Source organism: Danio rerio, chromosome 7 (assembly GCF_052040795.2).
Source record: "Danio rerio strain M-AB ecotype USA chromosome 7, GRCz13ab, whole genome shotgun sequence".
Classification (NCBI taxonomy): Eukaryota; Metazoa; Chordata; class Actinopteri; order Cypriniformes; family Danionidae; genus Danio; species Danio rerio.
The window spans coordinates 14,148,245-14,172,968 of record NC_141027.1 but is presented as its reverse complement, the minus strand read 5'-3'; the positions used below and the strand labels follow the sequence as shown (position 1 = coordinate 14,172,968).

At 32.9% G+C, this 24,724-nt stretch overlaps 1 protein-coding gene across 5 annotated transcripts in view; it reads right to left on the bottom strand.

Moving 5' to 3' along the window:
- Nucleotides 1-24,724, bottom strand: part of furina (furin (paired basic amino acid cleaving enzyme) a) — a 218,928-nt gene that overhangs the window by 49,542 nt on the left and 144,662 nt on the right. For all 5 annotated transcript variants that reach the window (XR_015494861.1, XR_015494862.1, XM_087259703.1 and 2 more), the window contains 1 exon segment: nucleotides 8,585-8,673. Coding sequence is in view for 3 of the 5 variants with exons in the window: in XM_087259703.1 (XP_087115829.1) it covers nucleotides 8,585-8,673 (89 nt within the window). In the remaining 2 variants the exon portion in view is untranslated.

Genomic DNA, 24,724 nt, shown 5'->3' with positions numbered 1-24,724 from the left:
CCAACTACTCCACTATATGTTTTACACAGAATGTGTAAAAATTTGAATTTACTAAGCACTGAACCACAATGCCACCTTTATCTAAATATAGCAAGCTTATTTTAGTGTAAGCAAAAGAAAAGGTTAGTGATTTTAGCTTTTTAAAGCAACCTGTGAGCTTCAGTCCAGACAATACCACAAACAAAACCACAATTACAGAAACACACAGAAAAATTTCTTGGGAATTATGAATGCTTTTATAAACCAAGACAAAAAAACACTGGATATGATTACTTCCCAGGAAAAGAGAGTGCACAGACACATGTATGCACTGTGGTAATAAAAGCAGGGATGTGTGTTTTTTTATTATTGAGACAGTAAATACAAACAACCTACAGTATCTCTCCTCAAAATGCAACAACAAAGCAATTTCAACAATGCACTCCACTGCTTCCTCCAAGTCTTCCGAACCAATATTGCTGCTTAATGAGTTCTGGCAGAGGAATTAGCCGCGTTGTGTGCCTGCCATCTCCGCTAGTGTGCTGCCATCTCCACATTCAGCTTTCCTGCGTCTGCCATTTCAGGCTGATGTTATGGGTCATTTGTCCAAAAAACCTTCCATTCTCTCGGTCCCCTCATGGTCCTTTAGGACAAGGATCTGCAGCTTATTAAGCAAAGTTTTCCCCCATGGATTCAAGGTGAAATGGGTACTGCTTCTCATTAGGAGACTAATTTAAAAAACAGATGCTTTAGAGAGAAACTAAAGCAGAGCTGACAAAAAGAGAGAGAGCAAGCGAGAGATGGACCATAATTCACTCTCCATCTGCATATGAAGGCAGATTTGACACGTAGCTTTCATTTAGTGCAAGGAAATGTGCAGTAAAATAAAACTATCACAGTGCTAAGGTGTATTGGGTGTTTGCTAACTAAACCCATTTCCCTATAATACACCCAAAGGCCCGGTTTACACCTGCTGTTAAGATGCGATTTGGGCGATTGGTGCACAAGTAGACGAGAGAGACGCATTCACATTTACTCCTGGTGTTTTAAAGTCATTTCACTTCCCTGATTTCTAAGAGGGGAGGATCTATGGGTGAATGCATGTATGGGTTTTATGATTTAATTAACTCATAACTCATTCATTTTCCTTCAATTCAGTCACTTGTTTATCAGGGGTGCCCACAGCAGAATGAACTGCCAACTATTCCGGCATTCGTTTTACGCAGTGGATGCCTTACCAGCCACAACCCATTACTAGGAAACACACACTCTCATTCACACATGAATTCATACACGACGGCTAATTTAGTTCATCCAATTCACTTATAGCGCATGTCAAACTACTATAAGTGGTCCTCTGGGTGCTCCAGTTTCATCCACAGTCCACAGACATGCACTATAAGTAAATTGGGTAAACAAAATTGGCAGCAGTGAATGAGAGTGTGTGTGAATGAGAGTGTATGGGTGTTTCCTAGTACTGGGGTGCAGCTGGAATGGCGTCCGCTGCGTAAAAACATATGCCGGAATAGTTGGTGATTTAATTCACTGTGGCGACCCCTGATAAATTAAGGACTAAGCTGGAGGTAAATGAATGAATGAATACCTGAGGCAGGGCTGGGCGGTATATCGAGCTCTGGGGATATATCGATATGATTCCCCAACGCGATGCGGTATTATCCAATATCTTTCATATCGATATGGCCAGACGTGTGCATTCTGCATGAAACCGACCACTCCGAGGTAGCACGCGAGCTCCACTTGCACAAATGTGCGCATGCTCAAATGTATGATTCACTCTCTGAGTCATACAAAAGATTTGTTCAAAATGAGCGAATCGTTCAAGAACGACCCATCACTGACGCGACATGGAGGAACATGCAGTGCTGGTGTTGTATCGAAATATGACTCGAAATATAACTCCCTGGATAAATCTGACTCCCCCCTCGTGTGCACACAAGTCTCACGGAGCCTGCAGCTGTCAGAGCGGTTTATCTCAAACCTTTTATCGATCATTTCTTCCGCAATTGACAGCAAGAACGAACGTAGAGGCCTTGTCAAATTGACAAGCAGCAACTGTGTTCAAAAGAATTAAAAACGCCAAAATGGGACAAAATTATACTGCATTTTGAAATGACACCACCTCATATTCTCTGATTATAAGTTCAGTATTAATTACACAAAGATGTCTACTTTACATTTACGTTATAACACATTTAGCTCTGCGTTCTGCTCTTGTATGGCATATTGACTTGAATTCTGATTATATTCTAATCAGTTATTTATTTATTTACTTATTTATTCTGTTGTAAAGATTTATTTATTTTAGCCCCTTAACTGGAAGACGTGATTTGACTTGTGTTTGTGCCTATAGTGTACAAACGGTTAGTGGTTTAAACGATTATTAAAAAAAAAAAAAAGTGGAGAAAAAAAAAAGTGGAAAAAAAATAACGTGCATTTGTTTAATATATATATATTGTTTAATATAGTTTTAATAAAGACTAACTGTCAAGTAAACATTTATGGGAAAATACCGCATATATATTGTATACCGTCAAAACTCCTAAAAATAAAGAGATATGATTTTTTTTTTGCCCATATTGCCCAGCCCTAACCAGAAGTACTCCAATTCTTATACTTCAATTTGCTAGTCTGGTTTGTATCCATGTCTTCTTTATCCTTCTTTTCTATTGTATAACCAATTGTTTTCTACATAGTCATTATCTTTAAATACTCTTTGAAAAGAGGGCTTAACATCAAGCAGAGCTTCACTGCAATGTCGACTGTAACTTTTGCGCAACTCCTTATTTTTTTTTTTATGCATTCCGACTGGCTGTCAGTGTTTAATCATTTATTAGGGGAAAAAATCATTTTTGAAAGTGATCCAAATAATATTGTTTCTCTACATCTTTATAGTCAAGATCTATACTCTGCTGTTTTACATTCAGAACAATTTTTAGTACTCTATCATTATCCTTTTTTCCAGTTTTGACTATTCATTAAACCATTAAAGCGTTAAATTAAAATGGGGAATTGATATCAATTGACAGCTTTAAAAACAGAGACACATTGTGCACCTGACGTTTTGCAAGTACTTATAGGACAAAAATAGATGTTTCATTCACACTATTATGATAATAAATCACAGAGCCTGATTTGTGTGATGTTTTACTGAAACACAAGAAAAAGTGCAAAGTCTGTAGCCTACATTTCAAATCATTTGTATGCCAAATAAATATGCGTTGCTAACATTTCTGTAAAAAAAAAAAAAAAAAAAATAATATATATATATATATATATATATATATATATATATATATATATATATATATATATATATATATATATATATATAAATAAAAATTTAGTGTTAACCTGTCTTCTCAATTACAATCTATACTGATATGGATTCTTAAATCTCAATATTAAATCCGTATACTAAAATATTTGAAGTCTCTTGTAATCAATAACAGTCTTTCTACTGTCAAAAGATTGCTTACAATAATACCTTATTTAGCTCAGAAAAGCATTTAACGTCCAATTATCTTCATTAGTAAGCTAGAAAAAAATGACCCTAGAGGGCAGTATTTTGTCAAACATACGCAGTTGTACATATTAAATTATATATTTAGTTGTTTAACCTATGATGTCTTCATTGTTTAACGTATTATTTGATTGAGTATCTCTTTTGAAAGCTTTACTTGTTCAACTGTTTGTTCTGTTTCGGATTTACAAATAAATGTAATTAAATTGAAATATTCAAAAATAATAAATAAACTAAAGGCTAATAAATAAATACCTACAATAAAATAAAAAAAATTAATTTAATTAATTAATTAATAGATAAAATGAAAAAAATTTAATTAATTAATTAATTGAATTAAATAAAAAATAATAAGTAAAACAAATAAATAAAACTAAATAAAAAAAATATATATATAAATATATAGAATAAAACATAAAAAATAAATACATAAATGAAGGAGTAAATACATAAATAAATACATGCATATATATTTGTGTGTTCAATGTTTTGGTAAAACTAATGAAAAAAGGCAGATTTTATTGCAAGTATAGACATAATTAAAATGATTAATAATAACTAAAAATAATTGAATCAAAAATTCAGTTTTAAGCCTAAATTTCTGGTTTCGGCCCATGAACCATCACTAATATTATGTTTTATTCATATATAGAGCTATGCAGTAATGCCTTTTTTTTTAAATACTTAAAAAAAACCTGTGGGTTACTGAATCACAGTAGTTTATTGAAGTGACAAATACTTTCAACATCCAAATAAACTTCCCTAAAAAAAATTTAAAAATACATATACGAGATATACACAGACCCAAACTGAACAAACTGATGCATTTACTGTAAACTCATATTACAGTTATGGATTTCTTTTATACTGTTTGTGCAGTAAAAAAAAATAATCAAAGAAAGAGATGTGTATTACTCATTGATGATTAGTTGCCAGATCTAAAAAAAAAAAAAAACAGAGAACAAATCCATTAAACGTAAACCCAAAGTCATTATTGCTGTAAATGAACCAAAATTATTGCAACCTGCCTACTTTATTAACTCCATAAACTAAATAATTTAAGCCCAAAGAATTTTAATAAATGTCTCGCATAGTAAGTGGACATGGCAACACTTTAAAACTGAACTCAGCAAAGCACATAAACAAAACAAGATGCCTCGAAGAAGAAAATAACAATAAGTGGTCCCTAGACGCAACACTTTTTTTGTATAAGGTTTATGTGTTGAGGTTTCATGCTTCAACAAACGCCTAATCCAAGTATGAGCACTAGTAATAACAGTAAAGCTTGCCTTGGCGAGCTGCTCTAATAACAATCACCAGCACAAATTATAAACACAAGGTATAATGCGTTTCAAAGTCAAAGTCCAGAATTGAACATTTAACAACTTCCAGGGTGTCCTTCAAAGCAATTTCCCCCAGAACAGACTAGGACCTAAATGTGGTTTGATCAGAGATGGTCAATGGTCGCTGTTGTGTAGAGCCAGAATGACCTCATAATACACGTGTTATATAAGTGATGAAATAAATGTGTTACATAATCATGTTACAAACAATTCTATAATGTCATTCATCAGATGGTGGAGATGGAGGGATAGTTCATAAAAAAATATTTGGAAACACTTTTGGTTACTATTTTATAGTATTAAACCATTAACGAACACTATACTGAGCTTAATAAACTACTAACTAGCTGTTTATTAATACAAGGTACATGCAAGAATCCTACAGGTAATTTTAATACCTTAAGACTTTAAGACCTTCTCAGAATTTTTTAAGATCGCATTGCCACTTCAAGTTCTAATCAATAACAAACCTTTAACTTAATAAACAGTTGTTAATAAACAGTTGTAGCTAAATAAACGCATGTAAAAATTTTAGGAGTTAAAAAAAAGACGACATTAATACTGTACCTGTAGCTCCCGATGATGTATTGAAGTCTTATGGATAAAAAAAACTATGCCGTATTGACCTTATTCTAAAATGCGGAAGTGCGCCAGTTTTCGCGAATGTTTTGGAACTTTCGATTCAGTCGCCTATGGGAGAAAGTACTAGGAATAATAAACGGCAGAAAACGGTCAAACTACTTGCTCTACAAACAAATGTTTGCATGACTATATAGAACAAGTAGAATAATATACTAAGGAAACATCAGTTTGCAACATCAAACAGCGAAACGAGCATATTTTAATGTCTAAAAACGAATGGAAGTGAATGAGACCAAAAATCTCAAGCCAAAAAGATTCAAATGGCTGCACTCGCTCGTCGCTGAAGAATAAGGTGAAATGATCCACAATAATTACAAAGGTTTTGTATTTTTGTCCACTGCTATTGTTGTTTTTTTTTGTTTTGTTTTTTTTTGTATTTTTAATTGTTAACAAAAAGTACAGGTTGACAAAACTATATAATGAAATATATATTAAATCAAATACATTCACTCCACTTCCCCTGCGGTCTCTTGAAACAGGGTATCCAATGAATAGAAGTTAACATAAAAACAAAAACAGAATACAATATCAACTATCGATTATACAAAGTAAGGCAATCATTCTGGATCCTGATCATTGCTTTGTGCAATTAACAAGGAGATTTTGTAGGGATGTAACGGTATCAGAATTTCATGGTACGATAATACCTCGGTATGAATGGCACGGTACGGTATTTATTGAATCATTTACAGGAAAAACAAAACTAATGAAAAGACTCGAAAAAAGTGCCAAAAGTGTTTATTTACCTTAGCACTGAACATATCAATGACATACAAATTAGCCATCTATCTGGAAGTTTCGAAACAGGAACTTCAATTATTCAATTTTAATAAAAAAAACTATTAAACCATATATAAAAAAAATAAAGTTTCAATCTAGTATTGTTGAAAACTCATCAAATTCAACATTTAATTCAACATTTAATCACTCACTCACTTAGATAGAGATGGGTTTTTTAAGAAAAATTATCAAATAACTATAATCTGGTAAAAGCTGGGATCTCTGGGCATGTCCCCTGCAACAGAAAAACCCCCTCTCATTTGGGACTGAGGTTTCTGGGACAGAGAGATATGATTTAGCCAAGGTTGACAGCAGTGGGTAACGTTGTGCATCGTCTTTCCACCACTTGAGAGGACAAGCCATGAGTGAGATAGAGGTCTCTTTGCAGTACAAGTCAATGTCTGCATCAATCTAACAAGTGTGCTGTGTTCTGCAGTCCCCATGACTGTTTTTAGTCGTATTCCCAACTTTCACCAGTCTGGCAGTGCCTGCATACTGTTTTTTTCTTTGTCTGTCACCTTTTCTCCTTTTTCGTATCTTTTTAGAAAGAAACCGAAATACTTCCACACATCCGATTTAAAACCCGCTTTAGGTTCGATCATTTCCAGCTCTTTTTCTTCCCTGCTATTAGCAACACACTCCATTTCCGCATTACTGGATCTGTAGTGACAACAGACCGCAAAGGATGATGGCCACGCCTGGGCTGATGGGAATTGTAGTTCCTGCTACCTCCCGTTCGCTTCATTCGCCTAAGCAAATTTTCTCAGAAATATAGTTTTATTGAGTCATGCGTCTACGGTAATATTGAAAAAAATAACTATTGCGGTATGACGGTATTTACAATATTCTTACATCCCTAAGATTTTGTCAGCAGCTGAAGTCCAGATCTTTAATGAACACATTTGTACCAACTTCACTCGAGCTGTGGATAATTCCAACATTATAATGTCCTGAAGCTGTACCAAGCCACTTGTACATGTCCAAATTATGCGGAGACAGCCAATGTTGGCCTAGTAGTTTTTTTTAGCAGAAGTTAAGCCAGCCACCCAAACAGCTTTTTATAGCTTGGTGAGGTTCAACGTAGAATCATTGCTCAGTAATAGAATGGAAAGATTCACTGGTACTATTGTTGCTTTTTAATAATATTATTGGCTCAATTAATTCTGCATCTGATTTTTACAAATGGCAACTTAGTTTGGGTTCATTTTAATAGCAAAGAAAGTCAAGGTGCTTCAAGACTGGCCAGCACAGTCATCAGACATGAACCTTATTGAGAATATCTAGGGTAAGATGGAGGAGGAGGCATTAAAGATGAATCCAAAGAATCTTGCCATTCCAGATGACTTTATTAATGAGTTATTTGAGTCATTGCAGAGATGTGGATGCAGTCCTCCAAGCTCGTGGGAGTAATACAGAATATTAACTCTTTTTCCACTGCACCATGCCTTTATATTCGATATTGTACACTATTTCTGTTAAGTGACAAGACTGTCTTAATTAAATAATGAAAAAAATCAAGCCATGATCATGTTTTGTTTTGGTAAAATAAGTGTAATCTAGAGGCCTTTGCCTTTCTTATGGGCCACTTCTGATACCAAATGATCAACTAGAAGTCAAGATATTATTTGTTGTTTCTAAAACGTGGACAGACGACAATATTTTTGTCAGGTATTGAACGGGGTAATTTTCAATTTTGGGTAAATTACTCTATATCTCAACTACCATCTCCTTTAGTCCAATTAAAGAAAGCATTTTAAACATCATGAGGTAAATCACACCATAATTTAGCTGAAACACTGCATCATATTACTGAACTAAGCAGCTGAGATTCATCTGTAGGCTCCTGGCTAACAGTTTTTGGAGTGGATGTGGAGAGCAAAAGCATTATCAATGACATTAATCCAGAGTCCAACTGGCCACAGACAGCTGGCAGCGCGGAGGAGAGTAATGAAAGAAAATCTGCACTCAACAGGATAAAAGCACCTCAGCCAATTAAATGGATTACATACGCTACAGTCCAAATCTGTGGCTCGAAGGGACGTATGCTGGAGCCTGTGATAACCGTCCCACTCCAGCTCGTGAAGCCATCGCTAATGGAGTTCCTCTTTCCAAGTGCTCTGGGTGAGGACGAGCCCTCATACACCGAGACGGAGCTAATCTGAATGTGAAACTAATCTGATGTCTCACTAAGGTGTTTTGCAATGCAAATGTTGGAGTGGACAGGGTGTGCTCTGTGTGCTGATAGAATAGACTGTACGTGACGAAACATAGAAAACGCCAGTTAAATGCGCCGACTCACCTCCGATCCTGGCATTGTAGGCCACTCCGACACCACAGATGTCATTATCGGCCACAGCAGCAACCTCTCCAGCACAACGCGTCCCGTGCCTTCAAAATTAAGAGAAAAGAGACTGAAATACATATCGTTTTTCTGCAAATATCTGTATAATTTTTAAATTACACAATTGTAATTTGGCTGCATTATATTTATGTTATTAAAATAAATCAAGCAAATATTTATACAACAAATTATAATTTTTTTTCTGTACTTTAATATTATAAAGCTATATAAATAGAGATAAATGCTGCATATATACAAAAAAATTATTGCTGTTCAATAAAACTTAATTGTTTAATGTTCATTCCACTTAAATTTTTAATTCCTTAATTCCTTCATGTTTTTCCAACACAAATCGATTGTGTAGAACCCAGAATTTTTAACAGTGTAGATTAAATAAAAAATATATTATAGCATACATAATATATTAATGTGCTTAATAAAACGGATTGCTGTAAAAAAATAAAATAAATAAAAAAATAAAATAAAATAAATATATATATATATATATATTCATTATTCAAAACTTTTTAGAAAGATTCATGTACCTGCCATTAATGGCAAGTTGTCTGTTAGAAAAATTATATAGGTATGATATATGACATGACATTCAGGGGCGGATATATTGATTTGAGGGCTCTAAACCAGAGACCAAAAGTTGGCCGATGGTAACCTTTGCTTTGGCCCTTCATGCCATTTGAGAGTAGAGTGAATGATGGGAATCTTTTCGAGACTGTCAATTCAAATTTAATGTTTTAGTTTTTGTTTGTTTTATTGTTAAAAGCTAACTGAAAGTAAATGTTTCAATTAAATGGTGTCAATGAATCTGATTTTGATACTGTTACCCGACTTGACTTTGGTGGGCAAATCAAGTTGAAGGCAGATTCCGCTTGACTAGTGTATTCAGCATCGAAATCCACTGGGCTATAAATGTGATTGTTTATGTTTTTATTGCAATAAGTTATCATTTAATAAAAGTTACATTGCATTAGTTAATGCATTGGTTACAGTATATATATATATATATATATATATATATATATATATATATATATATATATATATATATATATATATATATATATATATATATATTTTTTTTTTTTTTTTAATATAATGTATATATATTTGCTTTTTGGCTCATCATACGAAAAAGTTTGGGCACCCCAGCTCTTAATTTTAACCAAGGAGCTCAACAGTCCTAAAATGCACTCTGTGTACTTTTATTTCTTTATCTATTTATGTAGTTTCCCTAAAATTAATTAACAACTAAAAATAACAATCTTTTATTAATTTATTTTTTTTAACAATCTTGAACTGATTTGATTGTTGGACTGGGGTGAGGGACAAATTTGCGTAAATGTAATAACCAACATTTAAATTTTATTTGACAGACCCTCACCATACAAAATATGATAGAAAATGATGCTATATACAATTTATAGGTATAATACTTCTAAGCATTTATTGGGGGCACACAGATTTCCTGGCACCTCAAGCTGCCGCTTACATCGCTTATTATTTAAATCTGCCCATGATTATATTATATTATATTATATTATATTATATTATATTATATTATATTATATTATATTATATTATATTATATTATATTATAAAAACAGTAAAATAATTAATACAACACTATATACAAAATACAATACAATAATATAATATAAAACATAACAATAATAATATAATACACAATACAATACAATATATAAAAAGAGTAGGGCTGCACAATATATCATTTTAGCATTAATATCGCAATGAGTAATTCTGCAATAGTCACATCACATGACGTGAAACTAATTTGTGTAATTTCAGTTTAAAGTGAAATTGTGTGTTTTTAAGGCTTATGACTGTGTAAACATCAAGCGGGAAATTTAAAAGATTAATTCTTTCCAAATAAAACCATTCAATTTATGTTGAGAAGTATTGTAATATAAATCGCAGGAATTCAAAATATGACTATGTAAGTTTTTCCAATATCGAGCAGCTATTAAAGAAAAAAAAAAAGGTACATCGAAATTACTGAGATACAAATTAGTGAAAGTGATGCATCCTATGATCAAGCAGATATGGAGAAATATGACTCTTTCTAAACCTTAATCAGACACTTTCAGCCCTGCTAAAGATTTTGGCACCAAAAAAACAAACAAACATCCCTCTGGCGTCCTGCAGGGCTCATTCAGAGCTCTTCTGCATGTGTGAAGAGTTGTGCTGTATCTGTTCAACACGACAGCAGGTGACACTCTGATAACCGCAGCCTCATAACATTACAGCCTGTGACAATGTGCAAATGATACTCGCTGCATGCATTTCATCTCAGTTAATGAGGACTAAAAGGCAGGGAAGCAGCTACAGAACCTCCGTGTTTAGAACAGAGATGTGTCACCAATGCCATCTGTGTGTTAGTTTTTTTTTTAAGGGCTTAAATACATTAAAAGCCATGCATATTTCCACAACTACAGTACATAAATAGGTTTTAAAGTCATGGTCACTCTTGGTAAATATGAACAACAAAGGGTGAAAATAAATCTGCTTTATCCTTTTCCATTATGCTTTATTATCATTTCATTTTAATTTCATTGAAATTAAATAATTAATAAAGAGGAAAGTCATGTTACGAGATAAATGTTTTTCTTTGACACATGGTGATCAAGATTTTGCTCAATGTATCTCTGAAGCATATTTCCATTAATATATCTAGATCTTTTAATACTGCAGGTTACTTACAAATCACAAAAGAGTGTGATCATGGGTCTCTGTTTTACATGGGTACTGTAAAATTATGAAGCACATCAGACAACTAATCTGTCATTTATCCATCACACAATGAGTAATAACAAACAATATAGTCCTGATTTTAAGTAAAAGAGTGCTGGTTTCACAAAAAAAACTAAAGTAGAAAGAAAAATAGAAAGAAAATAATCAAGCATTGAAAATCCGCATTTCCACCATTAGGCCAGTAATTAAAAAGTTCCAATCAAAATGTTGATGTTGTGAATTTGCCTGAAAGACGATGCGTGTCTGTGAGAAAGATTGTTTGAAACACTCTCCAAGAAAAAAAACTTCAGAAATAAAAACAATCTTAGGGTTTGAAAGCTTCAAAAAAAGAGAGAAAAAAAAAACAGCTCTGTTAGGTTTGATGTTTGGCACAGTTTCAGATAAAAATTCTCAGCACACTTTCATATTCAAGTTTCAGACAGAACTGGACAATTCTACAGCTGAATGAAATAAAAAGTGTTTCGAGAGTAAAGACACAACATGGGATTGTTTCACACAGGGATAAAATGGATAATATTTAACTGTTTCCACAATTAAATATACTGCATGAGATATAGGACCCAGCACAATGACGTGTTTGATGTGATTTGTTGTTATTTTCAGACCAGAGCAAACTCTAATGTTCACGTTTTGCACCATGTTGTTTAAATGGCAAACTCATTTGCGCCGCTTTGTGGACTCAATGGTGTTCCATCGTTGGCGTGTTGCTATTTTGAAGATCTAAAATAGACTGCGCAATAGACCCGCTGAAAGCAGGTCTAAAGTCCAGCGCAGAGCATGTTAGTTGCACACCTTAAACAGAAAGTAGAAAGACACATTGCTTAATACACACAGGATGTACAGCAATACACAAACATCCACATGAAAAATAAGTAATCATTTTTTATTTATAATAAGAAATTATTATTTTCTACATAAATAAAAAAACCTCCACGCCTTTATCTAAGGGGCGCTTTTTTCAGTTTATTCATGACAATTTGCATTTGAATAATGTTGATAGCAGTATTATTTATTATATGCTTAGTTATATTTGTTTAAAAAAAAAACAAGTTTAGATTTGTCCACCTGTTGGGTTTTAGGACGCGTGTTTGGATATAATACTTTGTTAATATTGTTCATTTATTCATTGGCTGGAAATTAGAACTGAATTCAAGAATAGTTTTGAAACAAATCGTTGCTCTTAAACTAAATTGAATATGCAGGCTGAAGGATGTCTTCAGTGGTGTGCTTACAACACAGTATCCTTATCCACGAAAGGAAAAGGAGGGAATGTGAGATGTGACTCTGATTGGTTTATTACACATCAAGCTCAAAACACACTCATAACTCATTAAGTGAATAAGCACAGCACTTTTAGACTATGCGAGTCCTTAAAACAGCAAAAGTGGATTCGAACACACCTTTAACGCTTTTGCGCCATGCGTTTTAGACTTTGCACCTAGATCATTAAAATAGAGCCCATAATGTTGCAGGCCTATTATTTTATTTTATTTTTTAAATGTGGCAAGGAATTTTTGCTATAATGTAAATGACAATAGCTATGTTTCAATCCACTGATTTTTTATACTCACTTTGAAATATTGGGGGGAAAAAGCTTAAAAGGAATACCAGGATACCAAAAATATGGCAAACATTTTTTTGCTAAGTTTACTGACTAAAACAAACTTTTTATCCAATAAAAAGTGCATAAAACTACTATAGAAACTCACAGAATAAATTTCAGTAAAAAAAGTAATGAGATTTTGTTTTAACATCATCATGTGATAACAGAGCAGATTGCAAAATATCTGAAATTTTGTTTTGGTCAGTCTAAAATGTTTTAGCCAAAGTCCACTCACTAATTTACTCACTAATTAGCATCTCTGGATGGAAAAATATAAGATCATAATGCAAAACAAACAAAATCTTCCCAAAAATGGGTAATTGAGCACAAAACGTAAGGTTCTCCTATAGGCCAACCCAGAGCCCTGAATTGAACCTTATTGAAAATGGCTGGGTGAACATGAACCAACATAAAACCATAGAACCTGAAGTATCTGGAGAGATTCTGTATGGAAAAAGGCTCTGTAACGTCTTTGCTGGATTTCTTCAACCTCACTAGGCGTAAGAGAACATTAGAGCTATTATCTGGGCAAACTAATGTTGCAAAAATGACTGAATGAGAGCCAATAATTTAAGCAAAAAAAAAAAAACAACAAAAAACATTCATTTCATAATTAATTCACAGCTTTTGCTCAAATTCACTAAAAAGGTGCCTATAAGTGTGACCAAATGTATTTAGCATATGCACACTTATTGCACCACACACAAGCATAAGAGAGCCCAATATAGACTAAAGCATAAATCCAGACTCTGTGTCTTAATAATCTTATGGGTCAGCAGACGAACAAAAGTCAAGAGGGCAATGGTGGCTAAAGACGGAGTAAAACAGCACAAAGGAAGGATCAGTAAAATCCCAGGAGATTCCCTGCAGTCATCAGTCCATACAGAGAGAGCATGAGATCAGCCAGGCCAATGACTCCGACTTACTCAAGCCTACAATAAGGAGGATCATGGGACCAAGATTATATCCATAAAAAAGGAGGAGGTATTATGGGAACTGAGTTTATGGATTGTGGAAACAACAGTGGGTTATTTGTGTGAATGCATGCAGGATTACCAAACAAAAATTTGCAATTGACAAAGTCTGAGAGATGCATGACACAGAATCATGTGGTGATGATTGTGAACTTCTAATAAACACTTTTATTGTTATTTGTTTGTTTTCTTGAAGTATACAAGCACCATCTACTGTATATAACATTTTGGTAACACTTTATTTTAATTTAATGCTGTTAACAAGCCATTAATTAAGGCTATTAGTTTAATAAGCTCCTAATACAATAAATAGTAAGATGAAAGTTGGTTTTAGGTTTTAGATAGGATTAGAATACATCACAGTTAATAGTGCAATGACAGGCAGCTAATAAGTCAGTAGTTAATAGCATGAATTGTGACAAACTAAAGTGTTACTAATTTACAATGTAAGATTTGTATTATTATAACACATCACATTTTTTTTTTCAAAACTTTGCTTCTCATTATAGTTATTTTAACTTTATTTATTTATTTTTTAATTTATTTATTTATTTGTATTATTTAAATGAATGAATGAATGAATGAATTTATTTATTAGTTATTTGTTTATGTATTTAATTTTATTTTATTGCATCATTTATTTTGTTTACATCATTGCTCATATTTTTCTTTATAATACAAATATATTGTATTTCCACAAAATTACATTTCCTTAAAATTCAACTAATTAAATAAACATTCGTAAATTATTTATAATATTTAATAATTCTAATAAAAAAATATATAATAAATTATAATATGTATTATATAAACCCGATCATTAATAATACAATAATACATTATAATATAATATAATATAATATAATATAATATAATATATATATAAAGTAATATAATATAATATAAAATAATATATAATATAATATAAAATAATATAATATAATGTAATAACAAAAAAATATATAAAATAATATAATATAATCTAAAATAATATGTAATATAATATATTATAAAGTAATATAATATAATATAAAATAATATATAATATAATATAAAATAATATAATATAATGTAATAACAAAAAAATATATAAAATAATATAATATAATCTAAAATAATATGTAATATAATATATTATAAAGTAATATAATATAATATAAAATAAAATATATAAAATAATATATAAAATAATATAATATAAAATAAAATATATAATATAATATAATATAATATAATATGAAATAATACAATATTTTTGAAAGAAAAAATGTATTATAATATATGTAAGTTTATATTCTAAACTTTAGATTTACAACATTAGAGTAAGTAATTGCTATTTGACCTGACATATTTAGTGCCTGCCATTCTGTTGCTCTCAAAACATCACAATATGATGAAGACAAATGTGGTGAACGTTCACCGTTCATCAAGACAGCACATGGGTGAGTGGCACATTTTAATGAAAAACTAGACCAGATGCTTCACAACATATTTCTTCAACACAGATGACCTCAATGACAGAGTCTGTGCAGACAGAAACATGCCAGCATCTGCATTTCTAACACAATCACACAGCAATACATACCTATCATATGAATTTTATATTATCATATGAATTTTCAGGGTTTCTGCAGGTTTCATAAAGTCAAATTTAAGACTTGAAGAAATGTCAGACTTATAGAGACATATACTCAACATATACCCCATATATCCTCTCCCCTGTGTCAGTGATTGTTTTTGTCTTCATTTTTTCCCTCTACTAACCCATTTCAAACTAAAATCTGAATAAATAGTTTCATATCGACGCGTCTCCCTTGTAACCCGAACAAGATATAGATTTCAGAAGCTTAAATCATCAGCGCGGAGCTTCTCAATTCGCAACCCACCGCTGCTCTCGAGTAACTGTGAATTGCTCTCTGGCTTGTATGTGATAATTGTACGTGCCTGAATCCACCTTCATGGTGCTCTTATCATGGCTGAATGCTTTAATGAAGGTTTATTTTGGGGAGACACCTACCGTCCCCCATGGAGACTGACTTTGTAGCTCGACACATGAGGGTTCTGATGCTGAGAGTCAGATATGCTCTGATAGACGGAAAGCAAGCCTGAGCAAACTGATAGAAGAGTTTCATCCTCATTTTCATGTTCAACCTTTGCATTAGTGTTTGTTCAGTTCGTCAGTGCGTTCTTGAAATGTCAAACATGCTTTTTGAGCATTTTAGGGTAGTTTTAATCAATGAGAACAGAATAATGCTGCATTAATGGTTTAAAACTCTGTTGTATTTAGAACCACACTGTAAAAAATAACCAATAATTAACAGGTTCCAATATTTTGTGGTTGTTTCCAGTTTGTTTACAGAGGTGAAACGCATTATGAAAGCTTTATCGCTGATCTGTTGAATTTTTGATGTTGAAATTTTATGCGCATTTTAATAGTTTGAGATGAGACATTGTTTTAAAAAATAAATAAAAAAGAATTAAGTCTGTAAAATAACAGAAAGAAGTACTGGAGTTTATTATTACCAGGTTTTTGTTTAAAAGTCTTTTAACAACCCCCAGTAACAGAGGGTTTTTCCAATGGCTACTTTAATGAGTGTTCTACAAAGGGTTGAAAGTCTCACCAACATTGCATTTTTTTGATGAAATTTTTTTTAAATAAATTGAAAAAAAACAGTATTAATAAAAGGAAAAAAATAAATAATAAATACAAATAAATAATATTACTAAAAAAAATTAATAAAAATATTAAAAGAATTATATATTATAATATATTTTTAATAATATATATATATTATACTGTTAAACCACACATAAGCCTTCAGAAATCATTTTAATATGCTAATTTGCATTAATTGTTATTTATTTTGATTATCAAAGCTTATAATACTGCAACACCAATTAAATAATTTCAAACCACAAAATTTTTAATTATAAAGAAAGTTTGAAATTTCTAAGTTAGATCCACTATTGGATGTTGTTGCCACATGGCAACATATCTTAAAGTACCTTAAAAAGTACCTTTTTACAGCACTTCAAGTTAAGCCATTTAAAAAAAAGAAAAAGTCAAATATTTAGATATAAAATAGATAGATTAGATATAGTATTAAACATTTTTAGATTTATTATAATGCGTGCAATGTAGAGGGTTTAATAAATGTTAAAAAATTGTATAATTTGAAATAAAAAAAACAGTTTGTAATTCTATTCTGTGACTTTGGAGTCATTAGTTTTTACTAAATAAAATAGTTTAAAAAATCCTACCAATCCCATACTTTTAAAAGTTGGTTCATAACATGAATAAGTAAATAAATAATTAAAAAATAAATGGTTTTGATGGCAATCCAGATATTATTATACTTTTTCAAATTCGCCCCAATCTAAATGCAAAATTGACAGATTGCACTGCATTTTACTACACCTTACCTCACTTGTCGCCTTACATAGCGCCTCACAGAAGATCGCTGGTTTGAGTCCTAGCTATGCCAGCTGGCATTTCTGTGTGTAATTTGCATGTTCTTCCCGTGTTTTCTCCGGGTGCTCCGGTTTCCCCCACAGTCCAAAAGCATGCACTTGAATAAGCTAAATTGGCCGTAGTGTATGAGAGTGTGTGTGAATGTGGGAGTGTATGGGTGTTTTCTAGTACTGCGTTGCAGCTGGAAGGGCATCTGCTGTGTAAAACATAGGCTGGAATAGTTGGTGGTTCATTCCACTGAGGCAATCCCTGATAAATTAGAGCCTAAGCTAAAGGAAAATGAATGAATGAATGAATGAATGAATGAATGAATGAATGAATGAATGAATGAATGAATGAATGCTAGTTTAAATCCCAATCACCAATTATGAGTAGAAGTAATAGTGTTACTCATTTAAGACAGAAACATCAAGAAAAGGTGTTTTCCTCTGAATACTACGAGTATTGCATTAAAAACAGCCAACAAGTCGATCAGCACTAAGAGCAGATGAAAAACAGTATATTTCTGCTTCACTTAACAGACGGAAATCAGTCAATGTAGGACACACACGACCATCTGCTTCCTCCAGCAGCACAGGCCTTTTTACTGAGACAGGGTTTGGACTTTTATATAACCCTGACAGGACTCACACCTGCAAACACTCTGCCTTTGACACACTGCTCCCTTCTTTTAAGAGCTGGATTATTCTGGGCTGCATGACTGTTTTGGCATCTCAACAGGAAGTTTTCCTAAAAGTTTGTAGATGGGGCCAGGCAAACTATTCTTATATATGAAGAGAGACAAGGGATGCAACTGGAAGTACATTTGAAACAGCCTTTGTATGCAAGGATCTGTTTGTAGTTTCAAATGTGCAAAAAAGAAACCAGATGTTAGGAGTAAACCATGTTTTGACATTAAAGCCCGTGTTTATGCAAAAAAAAAAAATGTATATATAAAAAAAACACACACACACACACACACACACACACACACACACACACACACACACACACACACACACACACACACATATATATATATATATATATATATATATATATATTTTTTTTTTTTTTAAAGAATTATATATATATATATATATATATATATATATATAAGTGCTGTCAATCGATTAAAAAAAATTAACTAATTAATCGCACTTCTAAAAAAAATTAATCGCATTTAAAAGACTGAAACTTGTAATTTTGTCTATTCAGGTGTAAAATTAATGTAAACGCAAGACAAATACTATTTAAATTCAAAATATAATTCATTATTAGAATTTTTGTTTACTTGTAACACAGATTTCTTCATGTAAACAACATACCCACAATAAACCATCAAGATCCTGGCTAGACAGCCATATTTATAACAGAAATAAAAACACAGGCATGTTAATGACATTTGAATTTCAAAACAATCAATGCCAATAAAGAAAACATTGATTTCCATATTGGATTCTAAGTGGACTACAAAAAAATGCCAAAATACAGGAATTGCAGATATGGAAAATTATAATAATAATAATAAAGTATTAAAAATCTGTGCATACCCTTGGATAGGTTTACCAACTCCCATTCTATAAAAGCACAAAAGCCATATATAGGAAATAACGACAGTTGACAAATTAAAAAAACTACTTTTTTTTATTTATTATTAAAATAAAATTATAATTCACACGGGAAATGTGGGTGCCTGTGTGTTTTGAGGGAGCCTAGAAAATAATGAACATAACAAAAACTGCCTGCTGATGCACACAGTTAATGTTGAATAATAAAATAAAGATAAAATATAAAAGCAATGTGTCAGAGACCCTAAAAAAATGTTTAACTCAACAATGAAACATCAAACGTAGCTAACAGCTTTTACACTGTCAATCAAATGAACATAAACAATTAAAAAATGCAACAAATATTTGTTTGGGCAGAACTACAAAAATAAATGTAAAAAAAGTTGCTTAAGTTGCACACTAGTTTGATCATGTATAAATATCATTATATTAACCATATTGTATAAATATTATTGTCATTATAAGCCTACATCATGCTGACGATCAAAAACACTATGTCATGATATCTCCTGCGCTTGTCTTCTGACCGAGTGCATCTTACATGACTGACACCCCTCAGAGCTTTAGAAGCGGACATTCTTTATCATTTGTAAAATAAAGACTTGCAGGTTAAGGAAACAGCATTATAGGAGGTTGCCGCGGCCTTGATACAGATTAAAAGTTTTAAAAAGTATATGTATAAGGACAGTTAGGTAACTAGATAAAATGGACAGGAATATATTGATCTGTGCCCCGCTGCAGAGTGCAGACGCAAAAGCCTACACTCCTGCGGCGCGAACCCGCACGTGAGAAACAGGCATGACTCTCGGCTATTTTGACGAATACACACCTACATTACACTGAGGCCAACATGGAAGATTGTGATTGGGTCAGCCCAATGTCAATAAAGAAAAGAACCAATGGGCTGCAGATTATGTCACACAGGCGCTCTGTCTGGAAAAGAAACATCTTACTTTCAGAGCGTGACAGCTCACACAGCACCGTCAATCATTGAGGCAGAAAGACATGACAGTCTGCTGAGTGTTTTATGGGCCGATCAGATCATAAGAAGATGATCAGCCCGGCCCAAAAAGTACATCGAAACAACGGTAAACTGCCCGGCGTCTGCCCTGGCCACAAGAGGAAAAACAAAACAAAAAAAACTGTAATTGCGTTAATTTTTTTAACGCGTTAATTATTTCAAATTAATCGCATGCGTTAACGCGTTAATTTTGACAGCACTAATATATATATATAAAGGCATAGTTAATCTAAAAACTGTTAATTTATTCCCCATTTAAGTGACTTTAGACATGCATATACTCAACTGTGGATTAAAGCAACTAAAATGTACAAAGAGTAATGATTTTGCTTCATAAAAAGTCACCTACATCTTAACAGCCTGGGGTGTGTAAATTAACTGTAAATTTTCATTTTTGGATGAACTATCCCTTTAATCGTCCAAACATTCCGTACATGACATTAATATTTTCATAAAGCAACCTACGAGAATTGTTATTTTGTCCATTAAATTGTCTTACTGTGAAATTTCAGGTATTACCTTTCATGCAGTGTGTAAGAGCAGTTTGTGTATGTAACCGTGCTGTTAAGCTCAAAAGTGCATGATAAATAGAAGTTAACATCTCCCGAAAAAAGAAAGCAATTCTGAACTGGAGGGCCGGTGTCCTGCTGAGTTTAGCTCCAACACACCTGCCTGGAAGTTTCTATACCTAGAAGGAGCTTGATTAGCTGGTTCAGGTGTGTTTAATTGGGGTTGGAACTAAAATATGTAGGACACCAGGATAAATAAATAAAAGAGCAGGAAACAAACAAATTTCTTACAAAAATATGCTCAGCAACTAAACAAAAGCAAATTTGTAGCTACAACCCGCACCATTGATCAACATTTAAGCTCCTTTATACACCATGTAAATCAGAGATTCACAGTAGCGAATGTAACACAATATAGCAGGATTTCACATTAAAATGCTCATGAATGTTTCTTGCTGAAATATCGGCATGTTCTGCCTGAATTAGCAGACCGCTGTTTTACACCCAGTGTTAATACATTCAATACAGATGTATTCATAAGCATCTTCAAATTGGATTAGGCAGTATTCCAGCTGCTTTATGGAAATCCCAGGCGAATCAATCCAGGGAAGCGCATCAGTATGAGAAAGTCCTGAGAGCATCAAGCAGAATCTTCAGCTGAAGGCTCACTTGCCTCTTCCAGTTATGATTTTATGGAAGAGCAGAGCTGTTCTGCTTGACTTCACAGCACATATTTCTGTCTTCTCTCTCATATTGCGCCTGATGAATTAACAATGACGGGACAGGGAAATATACGGGGCCCGTTTCGAGCGGCTGCTAAGCAAAACTCACTTGACTGGCTAGCACAAACATATTAACTGTGGGAACTGTGTGTACGGGGGGAATACTTCATCCTGCCTTGGTCTGAACAAAAGGCATTTCCAGATGTGCAATTTTAACACGCCAAACAACACGATGTGTTATGGTAACCTCTGATGTTTTATCAGCACACGTCTCGAGCTAATCTCGTTCAGATTACAGCCGCTCTCTATAGCCATGCCAATTGCCCGTAAAGCACTGCACCGCTGCGGACGGCGATCTGTAAAAGATATGATTTCTAATGCATGTTCATCTCTGCTATAATTCACCGCTGAAGAGTTTCGAGTGCAGAGGAATGCTGGAGATTCACAATCTGCAGGTGAATCAAAGCCAAGTGGAATTGTTTGTTTGTTTGAAACATATGGGAAGGCTTAATACAGAGTGTGCGCATGCGAGTGATTAATGTATTACAGTGCTTGGCACAGTCTGCTGATAGAGATATCTACAGAACAAGATAGGGAAATTAAATAATTAAACAACATTTAATTACGCTAACGTTTAATTCCACCTGCATGTGTTTATAAAGAAGTGATTAGAAGATGTGCTGGCAGCAGAATGTAATTAGAGTTAAAATAAGTAACAAGCATATACAGTATATGTAGCTATGAAAAATCCACATGAAATGTATCAGTTTCTATAGTATTTGTGATTAGTTATGTGATTGAAGTTAATTCATTCTGTAAACTACTGATGACATTGCTTCCCAATTTAAAAAAAAAAATGTTTTTAGTTAGAGCACAAAAAAACTCTTCCAATGTATCTAAAAAAATATATGAAGATGGCATTATATAAATTTAGACACATTGGAAGAGTTTAAGTAATATTTGGTGAAATATGCCACAATAGGATATGTTTACATGACAAAGATATAGCAAATAAACTGAAATTACAACATTTTCAAAAATAAATAAAATAAAAATATTGCCTTTACACATACACTGGCTGACAAAAGTCCTGTCGCCTCTCCAAATTTTAAGAACAACATATAATAACTTGACTTCTAGTTGGTTATTTGGTATCTAAAATGGCAAAGAAAACATTCTTGCAGGACTCCCGGAGTTCATCAAAATTCGTTGGATTCATCTTCAATGCCTCCTCCGTCTTACCCCAAACATGCTCAATAAGGTTCATGTCTGGTGACTGGCCAGGCCAATTCTGGAGCACTTTGACTGTCTTAGCTTTCAGGAACTTTGATGTGGAGGCTGAAGTTTTGGAAGGAGCGATATCCTGCGGAAGAATTTGCCGTCTCATGTGGATACATCAGATAGTTGATGTTGCAACTCTGCAAATCTCTCGCTAGCCTCCATACTGAATGTAGCCCCAAAGCATGATTTTCCCTTCACCAAACTTGACTGATTCCTGTGAGAACCTTGAGTTCATGCTGGTTACAATAGGTCTTCTGCAGTATTTATGATGATTGTTATGCAGTTCAACAGATAATTCATCAGAAAAATCGACCTTCTGACACTTTTCCAAAGGATCAACTAGAAGTCAAGTCATTATTTGTTGCTCTTACAACTGGGATCGGTGACAAGACTTTTGTCAGGTAGTGTATGTGCAGAAAACCCCTACAGCTTTACTTTGACATTTCCTTGAGAGAGAATGATGTTGACTTAAACTCTGTCGTTCACCACGTCCACCAAAACCACTGGTACCCTTTTGGCAGTGGAAGATCAAGCCTCAGAAAGGTGACCTGTAACGACCTGTACCATACTGCACTGTACCACACAGTGGAAACAGGCCGTTGTTTATATATTTTCACTTTATTTTAATCCTTCATTATTCTGACTCATCATAATTATTTTTAAATAGCATAAATGGTGATATTTTTTATTTACAGAATAACACAGATACCAACATTTTACTCATACCCATTTCACTCAATATCCATATATAATTCCAGTAAAGTCAGACTATATATATAAATACAATTGTATAAATATATACATATATATGTACACAATGCCTTCAAAAAATGCAGTATTTATCTTTAATTTTAGCAATTAATTTTTTTATCTAGCAATTTTATCTAATTACCTAATAAACTAAACTGAATGTAATAACTGTTTAAGAGAAAGCACTGTTGAGAATTGAAAGCTTGAGCAGAAATGGTTTTTTTGTGGCTTCAATGCTTCTCGCCGCAGCTCGAGTTTCTTCTAAACACCACGCTGACTCAACCTGCCCCACTTCCGTGGAAAACGCACTTAAAAATTCAAAACGCGCAATGCATTATTTAGTCACTTTACAACACAACAGAGTATTGTTGAAGCTCTGGTAAACGGATGTTTTACAGAAAAAACAGATCCGACATGGAGAGAAGCACACCCAAATGCACACTATACAAACAACAGCGATGAAGGAAATGTCAATATGTGTCATCCTTGGAAGATGTTATTTGACAACAACGTATCAAACCTTTTTTTTTTTTTTTTTGCTGTACATAAATCAGATTGCATAAACACTAAATAATCAGCACAAAGGCTAATTAAAAGGCATAATTAAAAATACATAATTTCCACTAAAATCCACACAGCCAAACATATGTCCAAATATACTACAAAATAGCCTTTAATAAATCTTTGCATTTTGCTCAAAGCAATCTAGAATTATCGATATTGATCTACATATTTATTTGTTCAAAGTATGAAGTATGAACAAGTATGAATAGTAACTTACATTTACTTATTTTGTAATATTTCTCAGATAATGATTGATAATCAAATATTACGAGTGAAACTACATGACTGGAAATCTGCCTTGATACATCAGGGTCTCTGCAGCTTCAAGTCAAATTTAAGACTTTGGGACTTTTGGGACCTTTTTAAGACCAGTAAGAATGCAATTTCAGACTTGGACTAAATGGTAAGATATTTTTCTAATGGTTAGGTCAATGGAAAAGATTTGAAAAAATAAATAAAATGAAAAGTTATTTTTTATCTACATTTTTAATATGCATGTTAATATGCATGCATTTTCTCTAACATGAAGTTTCTGTTATTTTTGAATTATTATATTTATAAAAGATATTAACACATGAAAAACTTTTTTGTAAGGAATTTATTAAACCATATTGTTTTTGTTTGAAAGTTTTGCTGAGACAGTTTGTAGCGGATTGGATGGGTATTGGCCTGATTGGGTAGATTTTATTGGATAAAGAAACATTAAGATCCATTTAAAATGATTTAAGAGCTACAGCACAATATTTCAGTGAATTTAAGACTTTTTAAGGCTTAAAATGTAGTTTCTGAAATTTAAGACATTAAGACATAAGAGCTGCAAACACCCTGTACATTTATCTTTAAAATAATCAGCACAAAATAACTA